Source organism: Pseudorca crassidens, chromosome 1, assembly GCF_039906515.1.
Source record: "Pseudorca crassidens isolate mPseCra1 chromosome 1, mPseCra1.hap1, whole genome shotgun sequence".
NCBI lineage: Eukaryota > Metazoa > Chordata > Mammalia > Artiodactyla > Delphinidae > Pseudorca > Pseudorca crassidens.
In genome coordinates, this window is record NC_090296.1 from 14,680,288 (window position 1) to 14,698,586 (window position 18,299).

The 18,299-nt window shown below is 41.1% G+C and overlaps 1 protein-coding gene across 20 annotated transcripts in view; it reads left to right on the forward strand.

Annotated features, from left to right (window-relative positions):
- The window catches only part of EFCAB11 (EF-hand calcium binding domain 11), a 201,222-nt gene that overhangs the window by 10,355 nt on the left and 172,568 nt on the right, over nt 1-18,299 (forward strand). For 16 of the 20 annotated variants that reach the window (XR_010941139.1, XR_010941151.1, XM_067728200.1 and 13 more), the window contains 2 exons: nt 8,504-8,605; nt 9,481-9,571. Coding sequence is in view for 18 of the 20 variants with exons in the window: in XM_067728200.1 (XP_067584301.1) it covers nt 8,504-8,605; nt 9,481-9,571 (193 nt within the window). In the remaining 2 variants the exon portion in view is untranslated. The other 4 variants (XM_067728127.1, XM_067728171.1, XM_067728164.1 and 1 more) reach the window with 4 other exon arrangements.

Sequence of the window (18,299 nt, forward strand, 5' to 3'; positions counted from 1 at the left end):
ATCTTGAAGAACTGAAAGGTTGGCCTTGGCTTTCTGGGAGCTATTAATTCAGGTAATCAACTTCCCAGAGTTCTTCTGAGTAGCTGTGACTTGGGAATTCTCCCACTAGGTGTAGCTCTTCTTACATCCAGACAAGGTTGTACCATATCTCCAGCTTGCAACCCCAAAGCACCCTCCACACAGAGCCCATTTGCTGCCCAGCTTCCTGGGGGAAGGTCCAGACTCACATCCTGGATTGAGTCTGACTGGGCAGAGCCCTGACGATGCACACATTTCATACAGTACCTAAACCTGGATGCCCAGGCCCTGCTTCCCAAGGTCTCTCTAAAAGGTGGGTCGTTTCTGTAGAGGTTCCTTGTGAAAATTAAAAAGAGTGAAAAGTTAAGACAAAGCCATTAGAAGACTAGGATGTCTCAAGGGAAGTCACACTGGGAGAATTTGAGGGCAGCCAGAATGAGTAGCAAAAAGGTGTTAATGACATTTTTAATGCCTGTAACTTAACAAGCACGTGAGTATCAGCAAAAACTGTTTAGGCACCAGGAACAAGGACTTATATTAATAGGGGGAAAAAAATCAAGCCACTTGTTTAAGGAAGCAGCAGATCAGTGTTGGGATTGGTTCCAATACACACTATTGCTACCTAATTTTAGAGGGTTTTATTTCTGTTCTCTAAGGGTATAGAACATTTCATATCTCCTCTAACTATAGAAAATGAAAGAAGTTTGCAACTAGAAGAGCCTAGAAAACAGTCATATATTTCCTTTTTTAAAATGAGGAAACTGAGCTCCAGAGAGGAATAAAAGATCTTAATCCTGGCATTTGATGGTTCTTTATTGGTTTATAAGATACGTTTACATGTGTTACAGTATTTATTATTATTATAGATAATAATTATAGCTTTGATTCCTTGAGTGTTTACCATGTGCAGACTCTGTGATGAGTATTATGCATGGATTGTTAAATTTAATAGAACTCTATGTTAGGATTATCCCATTTTATAAGTTAAAACAATCCTGAAGCTTAGAGAGGTTAAGTAATCTGTGCAGGGTGGCAGACCACAGTAGTGTAATCTCCAAGCTTACTCTCTCAACCATTTGATAAACCCTTCCCTTGAGGTTAATAGTGTCATGGATCATATTGATGGAGCTGAGGCCAGTCTTCATTGTCCTGGGAACTTAATGAATGAATGAGTCGAAATCAGGAGTGGGTCAGTACACAAAACACAAATCACAAGGTTCTGTGCAGCCGCTAGAGGCTGATGTCAAATTTGGTTCCGAGCTACTGAGTGTCCAGATCAAACGGAATCACAACCAAGTGCAGAAGTCAGCATCCACACCACAGAAACTCCTTTTCTAGAGAGACATAGTTTTCCCTGATGTGGGATATTTCCCCCACGATGTCTCGTGGAGGAGAGACTAATAAGTGGACACTGATGTCCACAAACTGTTCAATAAACACAACAGTGAAGTCTGTAAGGCCGTTTCTTGAACTTTCTTCAGCATAGACCAGTGGTTTAATGCCAAACTTGTCTGGGCAGTTCTTTGAAGGGCAAGACCATGTGTCATCTCAGATGGTTTGACTTCATTGTGGGATAAATCGTAGAGCATTTTATATGAATAACAACAGCTAAGATGTATAAGACTTTTGCTTAATCTGCCCAATGCACATCGCCCCACTGCATTCTCACACAGCTCTCTGTGTGTTTTTATCCCAGGTCTATATAAAATATGCTTGAGGGAAAAAACCAGAACAAAATATCAGAATTTTGTTTCCACTGGGTGATTAGATCATGCTTTTTTCTCCCCTTTCTTTCTGTTTTTTTATATTGTTGCCCTTTCAATACAGTGAACATATTTTACTTTCATACTTAGAAATAAAAAAGCTTTCCAGGAGCTTACTTTTAACCTGCAACTTTAAAAAATGGAAAAATCAAAGAGATTGATTCATTACAATGGTGATGATGGACTGTTTGACTCAGTCATGCTATCCAGGGTCAGTTTAATTGAAAAATAATTTGTGGATGATGAGGTTAATGGCTTTTATTTATTGCTATCTTGGCTGAGGTGTTTTGAGCCAGATAGTTGACTATAAAAGTATTCTTTTCCTAAATTTAAATGTCTGTTTTCTAGTCTTCTAAGTTACATTGTAAACACATTTTTTTGTATTTGTTTTGTGTATATTTTGTTGTTTTGGGCCCCTATCTAAGGAACTGAGGCCACAGTATAGCAGGTGTAGCAGGCTGTTGTTTGACTTCAGATTTCAGTTGACTTCTTTGTTCATTTCTATCATCAGGAAACACATACACATTATACTTACCTTATCTTGAAATCATAGGACCATTTTGTGGTATCGCCCACAGATATTCCCCTCTCAATTAATGTATTTAATTCCCCATTTAAAGATGATGAGTAAGTTTCCTTGTAGGGGTAAAAAAGAATTAGACACTGACCTAAAGACACTCTTTAAAAATGTCATATTTGATAGGGAAGATTAAAGAAGTATTGTCACTTCTGTGATGGCCAGATGTCACACGAACACAATAGACAAGAAGACCTGTAAGGGTTTCGAAGGGAGTGGCACTCCCTTCCTGCCCGAGGTGTGGGCCAGAGCCGGATGTGGAACGCTGGGTGGGGTTTGCAAAAGGTGGAGAAGCAAAGAGGAGAACAGGGAGAATGAATAAAGGCAGATGCCAGCTGCGAGCTTGTCCTCCAGCTCCTGGTGCTGCCTGTGCTCTGCTGGTGCCAGCGTGGATGAAGAACTCCGTGCAAATTTAGACTTCCCTGCACAGTCCACACCCATGCAAATGTTGCCTGTCATGTCCTGGAGACTTTGCCGAGGTGTCTGTTAATGGTCCAGAGGAGGGGCTTTATCACTCACCACTCGCCCTCCATCACAGGTCCCTCCATCACTTTCTTCTCCGCAGGGTCTCTTCCTGCATGCTCGCCCTGTGGGGTTTCTCCTACAGACCCCCTACCCCCAAGCGTCTCACCCTCTTCTCTCAGATCCCTGCCCCCCGTTTTACAGCGCACCCTTTTGCCGGTCCCCCCTCAGATTTGCAGGCCCAAAGTGCTCCTCAGCTGTCCCTGTGTTGGTATCAAGTCCTGCCGGAAACGGAAGCCCCCGCCCCCGTGGAGTCCTGCTTTCTCGTGCTGCCGCGGGGAGTGCGGTGCGAGCCGCAAGCCAGCTGCACCCCAGCGAGCAGCCCTGATGGAAGCTGAGAGCTGGAGAGGGGAAGATATAAGGACCAGTTTACCTGGAAGGAAGAGTGAAGCTTTAAATTCCAGAATAAGGGATCGGGGCTTTGCACTGATATCGCTGAGGAACCTTTGAAGGGTTATGAGCAGGAGATGTGCATAATAAAAAAAGATGACGATTCCTGTCCACGTTTGGTAGGAATAAGGTTTCATTGGTTCAGAATTCTCTATTCCACTGTAACCTGTTTTTACTCTTCCTCATTTCCCTCCCAATGATAGAGTAAAACTTGCTTTCTTCCATTAAGGTGGATTCTTTTCTCTTCATGCCCCTACTCTTATGCGTGTAGCTGGAAGAAAATATTAGTCCTCTGAATTTACTTACCCATCTTACTGTGACAACTCACTGCTCTTGATGCCACGAAAGCCCTTCTGTCCTTACAATCTTTTTATGCAAACACATTCTATCCTTTTTTTTTTCCTGCATGACCTCCAAAAGTCATAATCTGAATTTTATTTCTCAAACTAGAAAAGGCTTGTATTATACCTTTTAAAAGGCCACTTAATCCTTTTAAGCCCTCATTTTTAGGCATTTTCAATCCCTGGAAAAATTAATAGATGGCCCAATGACTGTGAGCCCTCTCTTTTCTACTAAATCCAGGACCAGACTTACAGTCTAAAACACTTGGCATTTTTATTATTTTCTCTTTCATTCTCCCAGGTTTATTGCAGTTTCTAATTTAAGCTTGCTGTGATAGCCAGAAACTAGATGACTACATTTTCAAGAGGATTTCTCTGTACACACTGACCCTGAAGCTTAGAACTGTGAGCCACAAAAAAAAAGAAAAAAAACAACTTTCGAGGGAAAATTTATATAGTTTTATTGGACTTTTTGAATATATCCACCCCTGTGGTGAAAGATGATTACCTTCCTAGGAAATTGCTTAAAAACAAAAAAGGGGGAAAAGATAACACTTCCGTATATGATATATCTATATCACATGTATTAAGTAGATTGGAAAGTAAAAAATATATATATTCATTATAGAACACGAAGAGTCCATTTCGCCAAGAGTAGTTTATAAAATGGAAGGGAGTGCTTTCAGTGATACGGAAAATGCACAGACTTGCAGAGTCTGGAAGGATTCGTAAAGATCATTGGTCCCAGTGGCCTTTGAGGCATGATCCTCAGTCTTGTGTCCTGTGGGGGGCACTTGCAGAGGCACTGCTGGAGAGGGAACAGTGAGGAGCCCACCTCACTGCAAACCGAATAGCTTTGCCTTCATCTCTACATACTGGGCGTTCCTGTTTTAGAAAGAAGAACCTTTCCTACAGCTAAAACAAAGTCAGAGAACTACTGGTAGAGTCCAGCTACCCGGGCAACTTCTAAACACCTTCTGCAGATTAATAATGAACACAGATAAACATATAGGTCTACGTGGTTCCTGTTGTGATCCCAACGTCTAGCTACAGCAAAGTGTGTTTAGGTAACTTTTATTGCTGGGACAGTTTACAGAGAAGACCCAACCTCGTATTTGGAATTAGAATGTTCTGAACATACTTTCACTCCAGGGGTGGAAACAGGTAATGCATTTCTCATTGTGTATGAAATGTGGTGGCAGTAGAATTATGGAAAGTCTTTGTGAAGTGGTAATTTTAGGTTTGAATGTTGTGACAGCAGGTGGAGCTAGTAGTAGGAACTCTATTTCTAGGCCATTTAAACAGCAGTAAAACATATAAAACTTACATTAATGTGTTTGCATTACAGAGCTGTAGGAATAGCAAACCTTTTATGCCTTGGCTTTGGAAAGTGATCATACTACTACAACATGAGAGCTCAGCTGAATGGAAACTTCTCTATCCTTTTTAGAAAAGGGACTTGCATGGTATTGAATGCATTTGTATGTGTTGCCATCGAAGATTAAGACAAGGGGATGGGGATGGGGCAGTGAGATATGTTTACGTCGTTTAATATTGACTTTAAAAAATAAGGTATCCGAGCCTGTGGGAAAATAGTGTGAATGAACTTGATTATGTAAATAGAGTTATTTGCATTATTAGATGGTTTCTTCCTTTTAAATGGTAATAAACATATAGTTGAAATCCACATATTTTCTCCTAGGGAACACTAAAGAACATGTGCTTTTTATCCCCCAAGATATGAAATAAAGACCTGACTACTGGGCTTCCCTGGTGGCGCAGTGGTTGAGAGTCCGCCTGCCGATGCAGGGGACGCGGGTTCGTGTTCTGGTCTAGGAGGATCCCACATGCCGCGGAGCGGCTGGGCCCGTGAGCCATGGCCGCTGAGCTTGCGCTCCGCAACGGGAGAGGCCACAACAGTGAGAGGCCCGCGTACCGCAAAAAAAAAAAAAAAAAAAAAAGACCTGACTACTTTATAGACCCAAATACGGATGAGTTTTCTGAATATGTGGTTTAAAATATATCATTCACCACTCATGCACTTTTTTTGTTCTTGTGAATCTGAATCACACATTGAACCATGGAACTGTGCTGTTTTTCTTACCATTTCCCGAAATCAGATGCAATTAAACGAAGAACAAATATTATGTATTCATTTCCTTTTCCTCTGAATTTTGTTTTTTACTGTGTCATAGGTATTAAGAAATTGGGGTTTCTAAAATGACGATTTTGCTGGATATGTGAATAAATAGAGACCTACTTTTTGGCATTAATTTACAGTTATAAGAGCATTTAAAACACATTTTAACGCTTTTTGCTGAAAACTAGAAATAACGTCTTCCTATGATTTTATTTACTTATTCAACAAACATGTGAGGAATGCCTCCTACAAGCAGGTATCTGCTTGGAATTAGAATGTTCTGAACATACTTTCACTCCAGGGGTGGACACAGGTAATGCATTTCTCATTGCGTATGAAATGTGGTGGCAGTAGAATTATGGAAAGTCTTTGTGAAGTGGTAATTTTAGGTTTGAATATTGTGTGGATAAATTTTGACAACAGGCAGTACTTTCCCTCCGTGTGTCTCAGGCAGACGTGTGGCCAAATAGTTACCATGGGACCCAATGAGAATGGAGCTGCATCACTGCACATCCTCCACTGCCATGGGGGAAACGCTGATTCCATACAATGCGTATTTATCAAGCACATGCCAAGCACTCTGGTAGGTGCCAGGAGATACGCCTGCTGCTGCTTTCTTGACTCTTGCTCTTGGTTTTCTCCGAAGCCTCAAACAGCTTACATCTCCAAATTGCAACTCCATCTCAGCACCACCCCCATCCTGCTTCCCCCCGTCTTTCTTATCTCTTTAAATGACTCCTCAAACCACCTAGTCCTCAAGCCAGAACCTAGGGCTTATTCTTGACATCTTCTTTCTCTTGCACTACGTCTGACCCTCCATCTTTTCTGCAGTATGTCTGGAACCTTCCACTGCCCTCCGTTCCCGCTGCCCGCACCCTCGTGACCACATCTCTTGCCAGTAGGATCCTAACGAGTCTCCTTTTTTATATTTTGCTATCTCCCCAGTCCTTTTTCAAAACAATAGCCAGAGAGATCTTTCCAAAATCTAAATCAGATCATGTCACTTCTCAGTTCAAACTTTATTGACTTCCTATCGCAACTGAAATAAAAATCAGATTATTTCCCGGGGCCCATGAGGGGCTATGCGTTCGGGCCCCTGCCCACCTCACCAGCGCCATCTTCACCGCATTCGAGCCACTGTGGCCTGTTTTCACTTCTCCCACTCCCCACCCCATGGCCTTGGCACGTGCTCTTTCCACGGCCTGGAATGCTCTTCTTCCCACCTTTAGCCAGTTGGTGTCTTCTCATCATTTAGGTCTTAGCCTATCTATTACCTCCTCTGTGAGATCTCTCCTTCCCCAGAGTCTGCTCTACGGGAGGATTTCTGTGACGCGTTTTATACCCTCCTGTTTTCCCCTGGTTGCGCACGCCACAGTTTGTAATTATGTGTACGTTTGTCATTGAATCTGTATCATCACCGTCTGTGTCACTAGACCAGTGACCCTTGGCACTGGAATCGTGTGTGTTCTCTTTTCCCCTCTATTCCCAGAGCTTAATGCAGTGCCTGGCACCCAGTGGGTCCTAAAGAGTTGTAAGAGAATCATTTATAAACACATAAAGATAGATGGACTTTTTAAATTTCTGAATCTTTAACTACAAGTAAGAAAAATGTGGAAAATTAAGAAAACTATTTTCTACTTTTTAAAAAACCATCGGAACTATTTCGGGAAATGTGTATAGTTCAGTATACCTCACCAAAATATTCCCTTTTGGAAAGGGTGCAAGTTCTTAAAAATTAGCATGTGGTTATTGTGTGATTTGGGGCTATTTTTAAAACAGTGATACATTTTTAAATGGAAATTCTGACTTGTAAAAACGAACTGCTCTTTTTAGATATTTAGGACTCATTTCACTAGAATGTTTAAATTCTTGGCTGCATTCTTTAAACCTACTACAAAGATCACATTAGAATTCTTTTTTTTTGCGGTACGCGGGCCTCTCACTGCTGTGGCCTCTCCCGTTGCGGAGCACAGGCTCCGGATGCTCAGGCTCAGCGGCCATGGCTCACGGGCCCAGCCGCTCCGCGGCATGTGGGATCTTCCCGGACCGGGGCATGAACCCATGTCCCCTGCATCGGCAGGCGGACTCTCAACCACTGCACCACCAGGGAAGCCCTAGAATTCATTTTAATAGACATTGTAAGCACAGTATCCAATCTCATATGATCATGCTGAGCTCTTTTATTATGAGAATCACAGGAAGCAGAGCCTGAGGCTACAGAACAGTCATGGGAGGTAGCTAAGACTGGGGACAGTGCCAACGCTATTGTTTATGGAATGTTCTCTCCACCTTTATCTGCGGTATGCAGTTGGTATTGACTTTTGAGAAACTACTCCTTCGCCCCGATCTCCCAGCTGGAAAAAAACCTGTCGTAATGACATCTGGCTAGGAAAAAAGGGATTAAAGACGCATAAGGAAAGAAAATTATGAGACCTTATTTTATAAGTAGTTTCGGGCCTGTCTGTTAGATCTGTCAGAGGGAAGAGTGTCATACTTTTTCGAGGTCATCGTCTTTTATCTCCGGGAAGAGCTCAGTGAGCTCCGAAAGTGTCTATCCTTTTTGCCATCGATTGCTAATGTGGAGTCTACTTAGCTTTTAAGGAAATGTCTTTTCAACTTTAGAGATCTTTATGAATAAATACTACTCACCAAAAATTAAGGTAACATTTGTTTGTGGTGGTATCACTTTCCGTTTATGTTTTGTTTCCTTCTTAAAGAGGAAGAAAGTAAATTGTTTTTTTCCAACTTTTAGGGATATTACTTAAGGAGTTTTTAGACATTGTAAGGAAAAAGAAGGAAGCTCAACTATATCGGAATGAAATAAGACACATCTTCACAGCTTTTGACAGGCACTGTAAGTATCTTTAAAGTGTTTTGATATAAAAAATGGCTGTTAAGGAACTGTGAATGGGAACATACTCAGTAACTAAAATAATATACTTGGAAGGTTATTTTACTGTATTCGTTAGCTATTACCTTAGACGTTGGTGTACATTTTTTTTTCTCCATCACAATCTTAAATTCTTGACATTTACGATGGGTGAAATAATATCTACAGTTATATAATTATACAATACTTATGATTTGCCTGCAGTGTAATGGGGACAACAGAAGGGCTGGCCGTGCGGGGATATAGGTGAAGAGCTACTTATGGAAGTTTGTGAGAACATGAGGCCTTTTTTTCCGACTCCTCCTTTGACCCACACATAATTGGAGGAATTGTTTTCCCACGCTGGGGTGGCCCAGAGGAGTAGCTTCAGACCCCCTCCCCACAGAACACAGGGTTGAAAGACTTGTGGAGTCCAGGTTCAGTATTTTGGCTTCTGTAATGGTTTTCCTCTAAATAATAATATAGTTCTAATACCAAGCAAGAAAAAAATGTGAATTTTGAAGAATGAATTATTCTGGCAATTCACAAAGACTTGAAGCCTAATGCCATTGTTGCAGTGTCTGTCCCTTAGTCCTTTACCTGGGACTCAGGGAATCAGCAAATCATGGGGCTGGAAGAAACCTGCAGGAGCATCTGGGGCTGTACTGAGGGAGAGTATTACTAGATTCTCAAATTCTTCCAACAAGACAATCTCAGATTACCTTATATGTAAAATCAACTATAATTTACTGCTTTTCTCCTACTAATAGATTAAAGTCTCATGCATATGTTATGGCTGAAATAGCAGTTCATGGGGCTGATAGAAGTGTGTGAATATTATGTATTCTGTTTTCAAATAGATCATGGATATTTAACTCTGGAAGATTTCAAGAAAGCATTTAAGCAGGTGGCTCCCAAGTTATCGGAAAGGATTATTCTCGAGGTATTCAGGTAAGGTGCCAAAATCTTTATGTATAACCCACCCCTTGATTTACCATTTGCTTTTACAAGTTTTCAGTTTTATGGAGAACACTCATTTATGCTTATTTTTCGCTAGTAAACATTTTCATCTCACAGCATATTGTCATGATCCAGGAGAGAATTTTTTTTTTTTTTTTTTTTTTTTGCGGTACACGGGCCTCTCGCTGTTGTGGCCTCTCCCGTTGCGGAGCACAGGCTCCGGACGCTCAGGCTCAGCGGCCATGGCTCACGGGCCCAGTCGCTCCGCGGCATGTGGGATCTTCCCGGACCGGGGCACGAACCCGTGTCCCCTGCATCGGCAGGCGGACTCTCAACCACTGTGCCACCAGGGAAGCCCCAGGAGAGAATTTTATAGTTAGCTATTAGTCCATCTACACCTTGACAGTGGGCTCTAAAGTGGGTGGAGTGCTTGTATACTAGGAAGGTGCAAAAATCATTTGTTAGTAGGGGTGGAGAGGAGCAGAAAGGAAGTAGAACTTCTTTGTATATTTATGTATTGACCAACCTCCCCCCCCGAAGCTTTATTAATATTTAATATGGATGCTGGTGTTCTCCCATGGTCTGTATTCCATCAGACATGGGATACAAATGGTCCTTGAGTCGTCTGGAGAGTAGAGTTGGGTTGATCAGTGGTGGCCCCTCCTTCGTTTGTTTTCAAAGTTATAGACCCATGTTGCAGTTCACACACACCTGATAAAGTAGATTTAAAGACTATATTATGTTTTCTTTATAAACTAATTCTGACAAAATGGCAAGTGGCTTAAAAGCAGTTTCCGTTAGGAAACTGCAGATTGAAAGTAGTAAGAATAGTGTAAGCACATGCTTGCAGAGAAAATTGCAGAGTTGCCTCTTCTCTGACTGCTAACATGAGTTCCTCATCAACCCTGTTACCAGGTGTGTTAATTAGGGTTTCATACAGCAGTAAGAGCCAGAAAACCCAGAACAACAAAGCTCAAAAAAGAGAGCAGTAAACACAGGAGAGTCCAGGGCTGATTTGATGGCAGCACAGCTGTGAAGGACCCAGATTCCTCCCCTCTTGTTGTTCGGCTGCCTCAGCATCTGGCTTCTCCCTCTTGCTTCAAGATGGCTCCCAAGGTTTCAGCCATCACACCTGAATTCCAGCTAGGTAGGCCAAAAGGGAGCAGAAGATATGCCCCTCCTTTTAAGGCTATCCATTATTTCTTCCTACATCGCAGTGACCAAAACTTAGTTCCAAGGCCACGAATAGCTACAAGGGGGAGGTGGGTCTGGAAAATGTAGTCCCTGCTTTGGGCAGTCATGTGCACTCAAATGGAGTTTCTGATACTGAGGAAGAAGGAGAGAACAGATACTGGGGGACATCTGGCAGGTGTTCCCATGTGGATAAAGTAATTTCGTGAAATCTGACCAGAAGCCAGCCCTGCTCAGTAGGAATTATCAAGCAGGTTATTTGAAATAAAGATCTGCACTCACTGTCATTAACAGTGACATATATGAAATTCTTTTGCTGCATCATTTGCAAGCAGATTATTGAGCAAGCTATTGAAGAGCAAAGGAGTTCAAGCCAGGCACAGACAAAGTGCCTGAGGCCAGTATTACTTAGGTGTTTCCAGAACATCAAGACCTTTAAAATATAGTAGCATCTTTGTGCACATTTTGTGATGAGAAGAGTAATCAAAGTCAATGTATTTCTACCACATGCTGGTGGTTTTTTCACAAAAAGAATTACTTCATTTTACTTTTACAAAAAGACGTGTGTCGGTCTTCCCTGGTGGCGCAGTGGTTAAGAATCCTTCTGCCAATGTGGGGGACACGGGTTCGAGCCCTGGTCCGGGAAGATCCCACATGCTGCGGAGCAACTAAGCCCGTGCACCACAACTACTGAGCCTGTGCTCTAGAGCCCACGAGCCACAACTACTGAGCCTGCGCACCACAACTACTGAAGCTGGCGTGCTTAGAGCCCGTGCTCCACAACAGGAGAAGCCACCGCAATGAGAAGCCCGTGCACCGCAACGAAGAGTAGCCCCCGCTCGCCGCAACTAGAGAAAGCCCGTGCACAGCAATGAAGACCTAATGCCGCCAAAAATAAATAAATAAAATTTAAAAAGACAAGTGTCCAAATTTGCTGACCTTTTTGTGTTAAATGGTTTCAAGAGGTGCCCCCTTGTACCACATGTATAATTTTGAAAAATCCACTTAAATATAGCCATTCAAGATAGAAGCAGTCTTTTAACAGTGAGTGGGAAGGTAACTGCTTCTCAAAAGGAATCTACGTTATTGGGAGAGCATTTTTGAAAATAGACATTTGGCAATGTGATTCTGTTTTAAAAAATGTGTACGCCTATTGAAACCTTCATACCTGCATGTTTAATAAGTTAAAAATGGAATGTTCTAATCTGGTGAAAAAACTCGTACAAAGTTTCAGTGGTTTAAGAAAAAAAAAAAGTCATGAAGAACCTAGGAGCAAGACGGGAATAAAGACACAGACCTACTAGAGAATGGACTTGAGGATATGGGGAGGGGGAAGGGTAAGCTGTGACAAAGTGAGAGAGTGGCATGGACATATATATACTACCAAACGTAAAATAGATAGCTAGTGGGAAGCAGCCGCATAGCACAGGGAGATCAGCTCAGTGGTTTGTGACCACCTAGAGGGGTGGGATAGGGAGGGTGGGAGGGAGGGAGACGCAAGAGGGAAGAGATATGGGAACATATGTATATGTATAACTGATTCACTTTGTTATAAAGTAGAAACTAACACACCATTGGAAAGCAATTATACTCCAATAAAGATGTTTAAAAAAATGTAAAATATTTAAAGTAAACTCATAAGAGCTTATTTTTATTATAAAGTAAATGAAACTCTTAGAACAGTTTCTGGTAAACAGTAGGAACTCAATAAATGTAAACTATTTTATTTTTAATCACATAACTGCCCAGATAATCCATAAAATTTATTAATCATCCTCTAAAAATAATAATAATAATAAAAAATAAATAAATAAAAATTCAGAAGAAAAGTTTCAGTGGTTTGAGAGCACAGTTTTTAAAAGTATAAAAATTCAGTAGCTTTGATAAGTTTTCAAGAGCAACTAATTGGTATCAGGAGTGATGGATATTTATTAGCTGAATTTCAATTAACAATACCAACAAACTAATTAAAAAAAAAAACCCTTAAGCTTTTTCATTATCAGAGGATGGAATTAAAAACAGGGATTCGGTGTCATGATACCCTTTTCCCATTTAGATCTACATACCTTTGTGAGGTCTCTCTGACAGCCGTTAAGACCAAATAGTAAAACAAACTGAACTTCAAATTGCTCAATCACAAAGGATTCAACCGAGATGTTCAGAAATAATAAAGTATGTGAAATCACATTGTTCTTGTTAGATGTTATTAATAATTTCAAGTGATGGCAAAAAGTCATTTGCCATTAATGAATAAAATGTTTTTACCTTTAATTACTTAGAAATTTCTGTATTACATTTTATAATGAACATAACATATTAATATTGTGGCACATGTCCGTATAATCTATACATAAATATATTCATATGCCCACAAATCTTGTACTTCCCAGGATTGCGATCAAAACCGTTTAGAGACTACTACAGTAAACAGCCAAACAAGGCATTTTAGCTAACTGAACATGCCCTGCTTAAAGTCTCATTTGTATTATTATTTATAGCACCACAATCCCTAAGCCAGAATAAATGATGCATGATAAGAATTAAATGAAGTTGTGACACCAAAAGAGAGAAAAATATTTCCTCTGAGTGTAAATTGAAGTTGGCCAGAGAAACAGAGATGTCTAACTTCCACATGTCTCTGTTTCAGTGGTACAAATAATTTTCAAGAATAAGGAAAAGAAGGATTTCCCTGGTGGTCTAGTGGTTAAGACTCTGCGTTTCCACTTCAGGGGGCATGGGTTCGATCCCTGGTCGGGGAACTAAGATCCTGCATGCTGTGCGGCGTGGCCAAAAAAAAAAAAAGAAAGAATGAGGAAAAGAAGAGCAGCTGCTGGGGCCGTTAGTGATGATGCAAATTACATAATGTTTCTAAGGTTAGACACCGTGTGAGAAGCTTGAATAGCTTTGACTTAATTCACATTTAAGTGTGAATGGAGTTCATTCCCAGGTTCACAGTTACTCAGAAGAAAGCTGATATATGAAGACCACTATAAAAAGGCATCCAGAGAGGGAGACTTCCAATACGACCAGAGTCAGCTGTGGTTTGAATGATGAAAGAAGTTTTCACAATCTTCAATTCTTAGATTGCCGGATTCTTCCCAAAGAAACTTCTAGGACCAAGAGTAGTCTCTTTCCAGAAGGCTTGTGATACTTGCTCATATCACACCTTCATTTTATAAGGCAAACCAACCAACCACAACAATAAAACCAACTAAACACCCAAAACAAACCTTCCAGAAAGACAGACTTGAAGCATAAGACATCAAAGAATCATTTCATCTTGTAACTTGATGGAAACACTGGAGTATCATTCATTAAATCTGAGGGCTTTACAAGAAGTAAATGAGATATGTTTATAAAGTTTGTGAATTGTTGGCTAACTACTCTGGTGGTGTTTACTTATAGCGATTATTTCATGAATAAAAGCAACGTGGTTTTTAAAAAATATGTATATTGTCAGTATTCGTAATATTCATAACCTGTTCTGCTATCATAACCTTTTTTTTTTTTTTTTTTTTTTTTTTTGCGGTACGTGGGCCTCTCACTGTTGTGGCCTCTCCCGTTGTGGAGCACAGGCTCCAGACGCGCAGGCTCAGCGGCCATGGCTCACGGGCCCAGCCGCTCCGCGGCATGTGGGATGTTCCCGGACCGGGGCACGAACCCGTGTCCCCTGCATCGGCAGGCGGACTCTCAACCACTGCGCCACCAGGGAAGCCCTATCATAACCTTTTAAAAAAAATCTTAGTTCTATAGTTAAATGGATTCAAAGCTCACCTCCAGGCTTTGTGCTATAGTTTCTGCTAAGCTGAAGTCTATCCTCTAGGTAGGGTTCATAAGAACTATATTCCCTGGTGTCTTCCATGTTCAACAATGTTTATCTGAGCCATTGTCCTTGAATAAAAACATATAATAGATTGAACATTAACATTTTTAAAAAATTAATTAATTTAGGGGCTAGCCTGGTGACGCAGTGGTTAGGAATCCGCCTGCCAATGGAGGGGACACGGGTTCGAGCCCTGGTCTGGGAAGATCCCACATGCCGCAAAGAAACTAAGCCCACGAGCCACGACTGCTGAACCCCACACGCCTAGAGCCCGTGCTCCGCAACAAGCGAAGCCACTGGAAGGAGAAGCCGGCGCACCACAACAAAGAGTAGCCCCTGCTCACCGCAACTACAGAAAGCCCGTGCCCGGCAACGAAGACCCAACGTAGCCAAAGATAAATTATTTTTTATTTGTGGTGTGTGGGCTCAGTAGTTGTGGCTCGCGGGCTTAGTTGCTCCGCGGCATGTGGGATCTTCCCAGACCAGGGCTCGAACTTGTGTCCCCTGCATTGGCAGTAGGTTTCTTAACCACTGCGCCACCAGGGAAGTCCAAACATTAACATTTTTGAATCACATTCTTTTTCTTTGAAAATGCTGATTGTGCTTATGTTGGAAGTCCTTTTAAATTGTTTAATTTCTATTTCTTTTGCTCAAATTGTTCACCATGTTTCTCAGTATATTTTCAGCAGTGTCTGTTCTCCTTTGTGCTGTGTCCAATGTGGCTTTTTTGTTGTTGTTATGGTTTTTTTTTAATATCTTTATTGGAGTATAATTGCTTTACAATGTTGTGTTAGTTTCTGCTGTATAACAAAGTGAATCAGCTATACGTATATATGTATTCCCATATCCCCTCCCTCTTGCGTCTCCCTCCCACCCTCCCTATCCCACCCCTCTAGGTGGTCACAAAGCACCGAGCTGATCTCCCTGTGCAATGCAGCTGCTTCCCACTAGCTATTTTACAGTTGGTAGTGTATATATGTCCATGCCACTCTCTCACTTCGTCCCAGCTTACCCTTCCCCCTCCCTGTGTCCTCAACCCATTCTGTATGTCTGAATCTTTATTTCTGTCCTGCCCCTATGTTCATCAGAACCATTTTTTTTTTTAGATTTCATATATATGTGTTTGCATACAATATTTGTTTTTCTCTTTCTGACTTACTTTACTCTGTATGACAGACTCCAGGTCCATCCACCTCACTACAAATAACTCAGTTTTGTTTCTTTTCATGGCTGAGTAATATTCCATTGTATATATATGCCACATCTTCTTTATCCATTCATCTGTCGATGGACACTTAGGTTGCTTCCGTGTCCTGGCTATTGTAAATAGTGCTACAGTGAACATTGTGGTACATGTCTCTTTTTGAATTATGGTTTTCTCATGGTATATGCCCAGTAGTGGGATTACTGGGCCATACGGTAGTTCTATTTTTAGTTTTTTAAGGAACCTCCATACTGTTCTCCATAGTGGCTGTATCAATTTACATTCCCACCAACAGTGCAGGAGGGTTCCCTTTTCTCCACACCGTCTCCAGCATTTATTGTTTGTAGATTTTGTGATGATGGCCATTCTGACCGGTGTGAGGTGGTACCTCATTGTAGTTTTGATTTGCATGTCTCTAATGATTAGTGATGTTGAGCATCCTTTCATGTGTTTGTTGGCAATCTATATATCTCCTTTGGAGAAATGTCTATTTAGGTCTTCTGCCGATTTTTGGATTGGGTTGTTTGTTATTTTGATATTGAGCTGCATGAGTTGCTTATATGTTTTGGAGATGAATCCTTTGTCAGTTGCTTCATTTGCAAAAATTTTCTTCCATTCTGAGGGTTGTCTTTTGGTCTTGTTTCTGGTTTCCTTTGCTGTGCAAAAGCTTTTAAGTTTCATTATGTCCCATTTGTTTATTTTTGGTTTTGTTTCCGTTTTTCTAGGAGGTGGGTCAAAAAGGATCTTGCTGTGATTTATGTCTAAGAGTGTTCTTCCTATGTTTTCCTCTGAGAGTTTTATTGTGTCTGGTCTTATATATTTAGGTCTTTAATGCATTTTGAGCTTATTTTTGTGTATGGTGTTAGGAAGTGTTCTAATATCATTCTTTTACATGTAGCTGTCCAGTTTTCCCAGCACCACTTACTGAAGAAGCTGTCTTTTCTCCATTGTATATTTTTGCCTCCTTTATCAAAGATAAGGTGACCGTATGTGTGTGGGTTTATCTCTGGGCTTTCCATCCTGTTCCATTGATCTATATTTCTGTTTTTTTGCCAGTACCATATTGTCTTGATTACTGTAGATTTGTAGTATAGTGTGAAGTCAGGGAGCCTGATTCCTCCAGCTCCATTTTTCTTTCTCAAGATTGCTTTGGCTATTCGGGGTCTTTTGTGTTTCCATACAAATTGTGAAATTTTTTGTTCTAGTTCTGTGAAAAATGCCATTGGTAGTCTAATAGGGATTACATTGAATCTGTAGATTGCTTTGGGTAGTATAGTCATTTTCACAATGTTGATTCTCCCGATCCAAGACCATGGTATCTCTCTCCATTTGTTTGTATCATCTTTAATTTCTTTCGTCAGTGTCTTATAGTTTACTGCATACAGGTCTTTTGTCTCCTTAGTAGGTTTATTCCTAGGTATTTTATTCTTTTTGTTGAAATGGTAAATGGGAGTGTATCCTTAATTTCTCTTTCAGATATTTCATCATTGGTGTATAGGAATGCAAGACATTTCTGTGCATTAATTTTGTATCCTGCTACTTTACCAAATTCATTGATTAGCTCTAGTAGTTTTCTGGTGGCATCTTTAGGATTCTCTATGTATAATATCATGTCATCTACAGCTTACTTCTTCTTTTCCAATGTGGATTCCTTTTATTTCTTTTTCTTCTCTGATTCCTGTGGCTAAAACTTGCAAAACTATGTTGAGTAACAGTGGTGAGAGTGAACAACCTTGTCTTCTTCCTGATCTTAGTGGAAATTGTTTCAGTTTTTCACCACTGAGAATGATGTTGGCTGTGGGTTTGTCATATATGGCCTTTATTATGTTGAGGTAAATTCCCTCTATGCCTACTTTCTGGAGCGTTTTTATCATAAATGGGTGTTGAATTTTGTTGAAAGCTTTTTCTGCATCTATTGAGATGATCATATGGTTTTTATCCTTCAGTTTGTTAATATGGTGTATCACATTATTGATTTGTGTATATTGAAGAATCCTTGCATTCCTGGGATAAACCCCACTTGATCATGGTGTATGATCCTTTTAATGTGCTGTTGGATTCTGTTCGCTAGTATTTTGTTGAGGATTTTTGCATCTATGTTCATCAGTGATATTGGCCTGTAGTTTTCGTTTTTTGTGACATCTTTGTCTGGTTTTGGTATCAGGGTGATAGTGGCCTCATAGAATGAGTTTGGGTGTGTTCCTCCCTCTGCTATCTTTTGGAAGAGATTGAGAAGAATAGGTGTTAGCTCTTCTCTAAATGTTTGGTAGAGTTAGCCTGTGAGGCCATCTGGTCCTGGGCTTTTGTTTGTTGGAAGATTCCCCCCCCCCCCCCCCGGTATGCAGGCCTCTCACTGTTGTGGCCTCTCCCATTGCGGGATGCACAGGCTCAGCGGCCATGGCTCACAGGCCTAGCCGCTCTGTGGCGTGTGGGATCTTCCCGGACCGGGGCACGAACCCGTGTCCCCTGCATCGGCAGGCAGACTCTTAACCACTGCGCCA